Source organism: Montipora capricornis, chromosome 6 (assembly GCF_036669925.1).
Source record: "Montipora capricornis isolate CH-2021 chromosome 6, ASM3666992v2, whole genome shotgun sequence".
In the NCBI taxonomy this organism is placed as follows: Eukaryota; Metazoa; Cnidaria; class Anthozoa; order Scleractinia; family Acroporidae; genus Montipora; species Montipora capricornis.
The window spans coordinates 67316728-67326727 of NC_090888.1; the positions used below are offsets into that span (position 1 = coordinate 67316728).

Here is a 10000-nt window from a genome sequence, read left to right on the forward strand (position 1 = left end):
AGCCATATTGGGATCTTCGTCGAGAAGTGAGGACCAGTTTGTGTTTGAAACGTTTTCGTTGAATTTGCGCCAGTTTTCGTCAGTAAACTTGCGTACAAATGCTTTATTTATCTCCATCGCGCGCCAGGGTTAGGCCAGAAAAGTAAGCAAAAACCGGCAGGTGATCGGATAAGTCGTTTAGGACAACACCATTTAAGACATTTTGTGAAAGATTGTGTGTGAATATATTATCAATTAGAGTTGCAGAGTAAGAGGTGAGGCGTGTTGGGTTGGAGATGAGAGGAATAAATGCAAACGAAAATAAGGTGACGATAAATTCTTGAGTTGGTGTATGATGATTGTACTGGAGAAGGTCAAGGTTGAAAGTCACCCATAACATAGCATTGTTTGATGTTCTTAGAAATGTAAGAAAGAACGTCATTCAATTTTTCTAGAAACAAAGCCGTGTTTTGGTTTGGCGGTCTTTACACACATCCAACAATAATGTTTTTCCCTTGGGGAACTGTAATCTCCACGAACAAGGACTCAATTACCTCTGGATCTGACAATTTGCATTCATTAAGAAGTTTGTATTGGAGTTCATTGTAAATAAAAGCCTACTCCGCCACCAGTTTTGAATTTGCGATGATTTGAGATAAAATTGTATCCGGTGATATTGATCAGCTCTACAGTGCAATCTTTCAGCCACGTTTCTGAAATACCAATCACAAAGAATGATTTTTTGAAACTTCGAAGCATTAAATTCAATTGGTCAAGGTTTTTCTGCAAACTACGGGCATTTAAGTGCATAACGGAAAAATTTATTTTGCTGCTAAGGGGAGCTACTCGACTATTTATATCATCCTCGTTCAAATAACTACTTTAGGGCAGAAAAATTCCTTCGCCGCGTTCAGTTAAAAGCCTTTTTTCACGACAAAGAGGATGATTCGGACACTTCTAATAAAGATATTTTTGAAACACTTCTAGTTCGCAAATCCAAATGGACTCCCCCAGAGGGACAATTTGCCTCTTTAGATTTTTTCACCAAAAAATGCCGTCACGACATTCACAAACTTAAATTCAATCGCAACACTAAATTTTCCAACCTTTCCTCGGAAGAGTGGGCGGCGCTTAAAAATCTTAGTAAACGCAACGACATTTATAGGTGCGGTTACACTCACCATGGTAAATGCCACTTCCCATGGTAAATTATCCCACGGTGCCTCACACTTGGGTTTTAGTATACCGTGTTAACTAGGGGTCACACGTTACGAAGATTACCGAGGTAAAACGAAATCTCACGCAATTCATTGGCGGGAAATTTAATCACAACTTCATCAGCATAGCGATTGGCTCTTGTACCTCGGGCATCAAAACACCCTTCCAACTTCCCACGTTAAATGTCATGGGCGCTTCCACTGATCTTTTTGACGTATCCATGGATATTTAACACGGGAAATTTACCTCGGGAAGCGTCGGTCACACTACTAAATACAGTTTCCCTTGGTAAAAAGGCAATTTACCACGGTAAAAGTGCCCCGTGTAACCGCACCTATAGTTGTCAAATCGGCAGACAAAGGCGGCGCGGTAGTTGTTTGGCGGTCCGACCTTTACCAAAAAGAAGCTTTGCGGCAACTTTCGGATACCTCGTTTTATGCCAAAATCCCTAAAGATCTCACTTCCAACAATCAAAAACTTGTCAAAGACACCATTCAAAATCTTATAGTTAATCAAGAATTACCGGACACTGCCACTAATCTCATCATCAACACCCCTAGAACTTCGTGCATTTACTTCTTGCCTAAAATTCACAAACCCAACAACCCAGGTCGACCTATCGTTTCTGCCTGTAGTTGCCCCACCGAACTCATTTCTAGCTACTTAGACAGGATTATGACGCCTATCGTCAAATCTTTGCCATCATACATTAAAGACAGTACACACGCACGACAAATTTTCCGCGATTTCAATTTCTCCGGCCAAGACAAACTTATTTTCACCATGGACATTACATCTCTATACACAGTCATTCCTAACAGCGAAGGTCTTCAAGCACTTAAACACTTTTTCGATCAACGCACTGTCAAAGAACCTAGCTCGGAAACGCTCCTCCGCCTTGCCGAACTAGTTTTAACGCTTAACTGTTTTTCATTCGCCGGCAACTATTACAAACAAATTAATGGTGTAGCGATGGGCACAAGAATGGGACCTAGCTATGCCAATCTTTTTGTAGGATATGTTGAACACCAATTTTTTAATCAGTACAACGGCCCCAAACCTGAACTCTACGGCCGCTACATCGACGACTGCATCGGCGCTATTTCATCCAGCAGAGAAGAACTCGATCAATTTATAACCTCCGTCAACTCTTTTCATCCGGCTCTTAAATATACCTGGGAAATTTCGGAAACTTCATTGGCTTTCTTAGATATCAATATTAGAGGCAACGTGCTATGTACTAGTGTGCACTACAAACCTACTGATTCACACAGTTATTTGTTGTATTCATCGTCACATCCATCACATGTCAAGAACTCCATTCCTTATTCTCAATTTCTTAGACTTCGACGTCTATGTAGTGATGACTCCGATTTTTCCAGCAAATCAGAGGAGATGTGCCAGTTCTTCGAAAAACGTGGCTATCCTGTCTCTGTGGTCAAAGCGGGCCATCATCGCGCCCAACAATTTGATCGACAGTCGTCACTACAAACGTCACAGAAAGATAAGAATGACAGAATTCCATTCACCCTCACTTTCCATCCTCATAATCACGAAGTCAAAAGCATCATTCTTAGTAATTTTAAATTACTCCAAAATGATCCCGAGAATGGTAGAATCTTTTCGCAACCTCCACTTATTTCATTCAAACGCGACAAAAACTTAGGCAACTTTTTAGTTAGAAGCGCGCTCCAAACCAACGAGCAACCCGGCACTTTCAAATGCGCGCGCTCACGATGCAAAACTTGTCTTTTCATTGTTAACACTAGCAAGATATCGGGACCTAAGCGATCTGTTAAGATCACCGATCGTTTCACATGTACCTCCGCAAATGTCATTTATTGCATAACCTGTACGTTATGCAATAAATTATACGTTGGTGAGACAGGTAGACGACTAGGTGACCGATTCCGCGAACACCTTCGCGATGTTGAGAAGAATGACAAGGATGCATCTAAGCCAGTCGCTCGCCATTTTAATCTGCCTAACCACTCCAAAAAACACATGGCTATCTGCGGCCTTTCCCTACATCTAGGTACGACGGAAAGCCGCAAGAATCTGGAACAAAAATTCATCTTTCAAATCGGCACCCTTAATCCTCACGGTATTAACGAACGCTTTTCATTTAACTAATATATTCCTACTTTCACGTTGCCATGTTACCACCAATAGCGTAGCTCCTACTCTACTATAAAAACTACACGTAACCCATAATCCCTCGATTCGCTCTGACGAAGGGCTAACGCTCGAAACGTCAGCTTTTAGAATCTCTGTACGGTGGTCAATTTACATTATCAACTCCGTTGATAAACCAAATTTTTGTATACTACTTTAGGGCAGACCAGCTAAAAAATTAGACTCAGGATTTAAATAGCTGGAAAGTGAGTTAGATAACTCAGGTTGTCTATAGGATTAAATAATAGTGTTTCAAGACGGTCGCTATTGAAGTTTAAAGGGCCATGGGATATCGCATAGAGTGCTAGATTAAAGGAACTATCATCTAAGTGATTAAATGGAAAGAAAAATTCCAAATGCGATTCGTCAGCCATCATACTAACGGCTAAGTTCAGCTAGAATAGTGTATTGAATTACTTAGGAACTTGTAAAAGGTACTTAGCTCATGGGTAAACCCTCCTGATTAGCAAAGTTCACAAGATCGTTGTGGCACTTGATTTGAATCGGGCGAGAATCATCCGTTCGTCGAAGATAAATGACAAAGTTCTTGGCCCAGCAGAACTTGAAGCCATTTCTTTTCTGAAATTTCTTTGAATCCGCCAAGAGTTGTTGAAGCAAGGGAGTAAGGTGATCAAATAATCTGACGTTTTCCAAAGAATGACTGGACGGTAGTCCGATCGAAGTGGCCGACACTTTGGCTTCTTTTCGTGAATTCATTACTTGCTCTTTCGCAATTCTTCTCAGTTGTGAATTTGCAGACAATTGGTTGAGGACCAGAAGTGGCAGTTCTTGTAGGAATACGGTGGGCGATATCAATATCTTAAGGATGAAATATTTTCCGCGCTTTTCTGATTGTGTTGTTGATTTTGTAATTGATTTGTTTTCAGCAGGTTGAACAAATTTAAAAAAAAAACGATAACAACAAGAATTTGCACCTTTGACAGTTGCCACAGACCAACTTGGCCGCCTTTTTCGTTCTTGTTTAGTGCCTTTCAAATACAAATTTGGGCATTTTTGTGTGGAACGAGCCTGTTGTGCTTCGTTTTCGTTGAACCCGGTTCTGGTTGACTTTCCTGCTTTCTAAAAAGTCAATGCCGGGAGAAATATATGGCTGGTCCTCCCTGGGTTCTTCCATTTACTTCGTTCACTGTCAGCTACAAGGGAACTCGTAAAACTGAACGCAAACTTCCTACTGCTTTATGATAAATTGCAGAAAATTTTAATTTTGCATCCAAAAATTCGTAATCAACGCTAAAATGACCAAATTTTGCCTGGGAAACATATTTTACTGTTCGTTCAACTTTCGCTTTTATAAAGTGTTTCAGTTGTCTGTACATAAATTATATGCTGTTGGAAAGCCTATTTGCTTAGCTTTAAAATGATGTATTTTTTCCCCCTAACGTTAAATATTTTTTGAGAAAAAAAAAACATTTTTTGGCGGTGGCTGAATTATTTTCTCGCGGTTGGGAAAGTAGGAAAAAGAGCTAAAGAGGTGTTTGTTACGCCGGGTGTAACGACAATCTTGTTATTTGTCTAATTGCTGACTTAACTCCTTTACTGCGGGCTCCCCGAGTTTGAAAGAATAGCATGTCGTGTCGATATCGCGCGTACATCGCATATACATCGCAACATATCGCAATAACCTCGCGTCGTAGCACGAAGTTGCTTAAGCTAAGAAGTTGCTTAAGTTAAAAAGTTGGTTAAACTAAGAAGTTGTTTAAGTTAAGAAGTTCCAAGTCAAGAAGAAGTTTTTTATTTGTCCAATATTCCGGGGATAAAGCCGCACACAGTTTTTACGGTGTGACGTGAGAGTTTTGTAAACATCATTAAACTTTGAATCAATCAAGCCTTCAACTTGAATTCTCCTTCACATCAGTCAAGGAATCTTGCTTGCTTTAAATCGCCGGAGCTATACCGGGTCAACGCGATTTTTCATTAAGAATGTCTTAATTGGATTTTGGGAATCCCACAGCTGTCTTAGCACAGTACTTTTGCTACGTGAGTTGGATAATTCATGTCAGTAGCAGGCGGAGCCTTAAGCCCGTCCCTCTCGTGTAGTCGTTTGCTTGATTACGTCGTGTAACCACCATAAATCGTTAATATTTTCTCCGTACGTTTAATGTATCACTTGATTTTAGATATTGTAATCTGTTTCTTGAAATTTTTGTGACTTGTCATACTCCGATCGTGCTAATCTAAGGTAGAAAAACCAATTTTTCTTTGTCGTGAAAAATATGTTTAAGGTAGCTGACGCGCTGGCGTAGTGCGCACGGTCTGGTAGGTGTCATTTTGACGTGTAATTGACACTTTATTGACCAGTCAAACTAAGAACACATAAAGCTCGAGAGAAGAGTTTGCCTGAATTGCCTGAACACTGCCCTTAGTTATTTTCAGTTATGATAAAAGTACATTTGCGTTATCAACAGAAGGCTGACGTTTGGAAGGTCGTCATCATTGGCCCGAGATTAGATTGAAATAATATCCTTTGAGAAGAATTTGAGAAACAAACGCCTTTGCTGAAATGGAATACACCCAGAATTGTCTTGTATAGAAGGGAGAGAGACTTCATCCACAAAAGATTTGAAACAGATAAAACTAAACGAGAGTTTCTGGAAGGAAGCACAAGCAAAAGGAAGTGACCATGTCCACAACCGAAACGAGCGAGTTGCAAACCAGACACATTTCAGCTGTGATAACAGAAACAGCCATATTTTCATTGGTAATGATCCTTTCACTGCTTGGAAATCTTCTCGTCTGTTATGTTGTTTATCGAAACCCGAGACTGCGCCTCCCCATCAACTATTACATTATCTCGCTTGCTCTCACCGACATCTTGCAAGCAAGTTGCACCATGCCACTATCAGTTGCCTTTCTGGCCACAGGAGAATGGTCTTTTGGAGCAGCTACCTGTAGTTTTGATGCCATTATGAAGATATCCTTGGCAAAAGCCTCTACATTTAACATGGCTCTGATGGCAATGAACAGATACTGTAAAATAGTGAAACCAACTAAGTACCAAACAATTTTCAAGCCAAGGTATATTGTTATCACCGCATTGCTGGCCTGGTCGATACCTTTCACGTTTGCCTTTCTCTCAGTATTTGGTCTTCATCAAGAAACCAGACCAAATTCGGGTTTTGCATTGTGCGTCATTGTATTCGATCTATCCTCTAATCCTGTCATACTTGTCCTTATGTACACGCCTTATTTCGTTCTCGTGTTCTGTTACTGGAAGATTTACAAACAAGTGAAAATGCACAATGGAAATGTTTCATGGCAATCTTCCAAAGTTGCCGATGTCAAAATCAGCAAAACCTTGTTCGCCACTGTGATTGGATATTTCAGTTTTTTTATGCCTGCTCATATCATATTTACCGTGTCAAAATTTGCGGATTATTCTTATTTCCCACGCTATCTTTCTCTTCTTGCATCTCTGTTTATTTTTATGACCAGTTGCATCAATCCGTTTATTTACGGGTATATGAACCGTGCTTTCAAAACCGAGTTTAAGAAATGGTTGATTCCTAAAAGGGTCCACTCAGTAAAGACAGTATACCTCAAAAACAGAATTGATATTGCGGGCCGTGATTAGCTCCCCGACAAATACTAAATTCATTGTATTCCATATGAATTGTTAAGTGGATATTCGAGTGAAGTTTTCAATCGCAAGTCTAAGAAGGTTCCTGACAATGAATGCCGTCGCTCTTTGGAATAAGAAAACTGAAGGAGGATTTAGTTGAAGCAAGTCAAGTGCTACGAGGGTACTTGCGAAAAAAAAAAAACAGTCTCAATCTGTAATTTCCCTGGACAGTCTTCTTACAAAACAGAACATTTACATTCTTTTTTCTCTCGTTGGTTTTATGTTTACGTATATGTCATATTACCCGTGATGTGTCAATCACATTTATTTACAAGTCCAACTCCTATTTATAATAAATGACACGTACGATAAAGTGTGATCAAAAAGCATTTCTTTAATTTAAGTCGTGGATACGCGAAGCGTGTAACGACTATCGTTAAGCCTAGTTCCCACTAGGGACATTACGATCATAATCATAATCATAATCATAAGCACGAACATAACGCTGTTATGTCGCTTATGTCTTAGTGGGAACGTTCAGAAACATGATCAACATACTCATAATCATAAGGAAATGATCGCCCATTTTCTTTATATGATTATGATTATGACTTTGACTATGACTATGTCGCTTTTCTTTGCAGTGGGAACGCGAAAATCATAACGACATAATGAGAAACATAATGACGCAACGGGGTAATTGTGTCTTGGCCAATTAAAGTCTAGGACCAGTACTTTCGGGTCGGTTCATTTTCAAGATGGCGGCTAGCTTCGAGGAAAAAGCTTTACGTTTTTAGAGCGGCCGTCCCCACTAGAACTTAAGAAGCTTATGTTTATGTTTATGTTTATGTTTATGTTTATGTTTATGATTATGATTATGATTATGATTATGATTATGATTATGATTATGATTATGGTTATGGTTATGCTTATGATCCTTATGTCGCCAGTGGGAACTAAGCTTTAGGGGTCAGAATATGCAAATTTGTCACTCACTCAAATGTAAACTAATCGATGATTCAACGACCAATATCTAATTTTTCAAAATATGCCAATTTGTCACTCGAGAAGCTAGAGTCGCGCAAGGCGATACGCTTCCTCGCGCTTAGCAACCTCCCGCGTGCATCTATAACTCGATATTACTAAAACTTTTTGAGGAATGCCAGGATAAAAAGGTGAGATTTCTTTGGAAAATAATATGTCTTTTTGTATTTGATTTCTTTTTATATTTGGTTGCTTGAGATCTGTTTTCCAATAGGCTTTTCACGTTTTTGGATTCCTGCACTAGCCCGGGGTGGGAAGGGGGGAGTACTGCCAGAAATATTGGGTGAGGGTGTGCGACCCGCTTCCTAAAACCCTTACCCTACTTTCAGACTAAAATCTGCGATTTTCCCCACAAAAATTTGATACCCTGTTTCAGACCTGACTCTTAAAATCAATACCCTGTTTCAGACCTGATAATCAAGAAGTAGGTTCTTTTAAGGGACGGACCATTAGAAAAGTAATGGGGGGAAGGGGGAATTGGGGGATTTTCAGCTGGTACGAATTTTTTTATTTTCGCGCACTGCTTGTGCAGGAATTTTTTTCCAGGTGAAACCCCCTTCACGATTTTCTTTTAGACAAATATTGCTTTTTTTAACAGTGAAACCTTGATTCATTATCTATGTTTTTGTGAGACTATAGAGTTACGCAAGCAACACATCAAAAACCTCTCATAGACACAATTGACTACAGAGCAGATCAATTTACTCTCTCGAGGTTTGAAATTCATTCCAATACCTGTCATGAAAGAAAGCCAGATAAGGCGCCAGCTAATTTCAGACTTCAACCAATTTGCCAGAAGGATGCGCCTTCAATATATCTATCATGACCAAAATACTGAGCAACATCCATTTCATGTGAAATCCAGTTGGATTCCACCGATTCAACGGTCAATTGCTCTTGAGACTTACTTAGAAGAAGTCAAAATAAAGCTTGCAAAAACTCCACTGGTTAAACCTAAAAAAAACCTACCACCCAGCGAGCAACGAGCTCTCAAGGAGCTTATTAACAACAAAGAAATTATTCTCAAACGAGATGCTTCCGTGAAGCATACACTGGGTTGCCTGTGGTACGTGTCACAGAAAATCAGAAGGCACTGAATTGTGTGGTATTGAACTACAGCATTCCGGTCTCTGACGAATAACAAATAAAAGAGAAGCGAACAACATTGGCTTCTGGACTGACATGTTGATAATTTTCGAGTTCCCTCACAACTTCTTTTCACCACAAGTTTAAACGTGCCCTCTGAGCATCTGACAGCTTTGTAATACCAAAGTTCCCGGACGTTTTCCCTGTTCAGCGGGGTTAGTGTTTGGATGGGAGACCACAACAATATACCCCTTACGAAACAGAAGCATCGGACCGAAAATACTATGAACGCTAACAAATGCGAACTCAACAAGGTACATATTTTGTTAGCTTGCTTTATGCAAAACAAGAACATCATTCTAAAAGCTTATTCTACGCAAAAAGTAGGTTCTGGAGGTAATTTTGAGAGTGGAAATCAAGGTTACGCGGCAGACGGCAAATACAAACGCACGATTTAATTCAGTTAACACACCAGAAGACGCTAACCTCATTTTGACAAGAAAATGCTTTACTATTGCCATAAAAAACTATCCAGTTAAGCTCGCATATCATAAAACATGATGAATTCATAAAGGCCACCTTTTTCCAGCGAACAATTTTTTGAAACAAACAACGTATTTGCTATTAGAGGCAAAAAACCCTTCTATTTCATTACGTGCGCGAAGAGAAGAAACTCAATCGTGTCAAATATGCGCAATATTGCAACAAACTAAATTTCAGGATCAAACCGTTTCCATGAAGAACCCTTTCCTTGAATAATGAAGCACAAAATACACGACAAGCTTTCTTTCAAATAATTCTTGGCTGTTACATTTCCAATTATTTTTTTTACCTGAAGACTGTGCAGAGTTGATCACAGATCCACGTAAGGTGTTCGATTCGTTCAATTGTTCTCTGTCTTTGTTGAACCCATAAGTT

The 10000-nt window shown here is 39.6% G+C and overlaps 2 protein-coding genes across 2 annotated transcripts in view; one reads left to right on the forward strand and one right to left on the reverse strand.

The window, feature by feature from the left end:
- LOC138052972 (uncharacterized) overlaps nucleotides 1-2051 on the reverse strand; it is a 10562-nt gene extending 8511 nt beyond the window's left edge. The window contains exon 1 of the mRNA XM_068899597.1: nucleotides 1-2051. This exon is cut by the window's left edge and continues 1754 nt beyond it. The gene's annotated coding sequence lies outside the window, so the exon portion shown is untranslated.
- Nucleotides 2052-5500: 3449 nt separating this feature from the next.
- LOC138050773 (histamine H2 receptor-like) lies at nucleotides 5501-7298 on the forward strand. The gene is made up of 2 exons (XM_068897058.1): nucleotides 5501-5649; nucleotides 5799-7298. Exon 2 carries the CDS (start codon nucleotides 6014-6016, stop codon nucleotides 6962-6964), a length of 951 nt encoding a protein of 316 aa, XP_068753159.1. The 5' UTR covers nucleotides 5501-5649; nucleotides 5799-6013; the 3' UTR covers nucleotides 6965-7298.
- Nucleotides 7299-10000: the final 2702 nt, after the last annotated feature.

What these genes read in the sequence shown, in the direction of transcription:
- LOC138050773 (XM_068897058.1), top strand. Translation starts at nt 6,014, where the DNA reads ATGTCCACAACCGAAACGAGCGAGTTGCAAACCAGACACATTTCAGCT.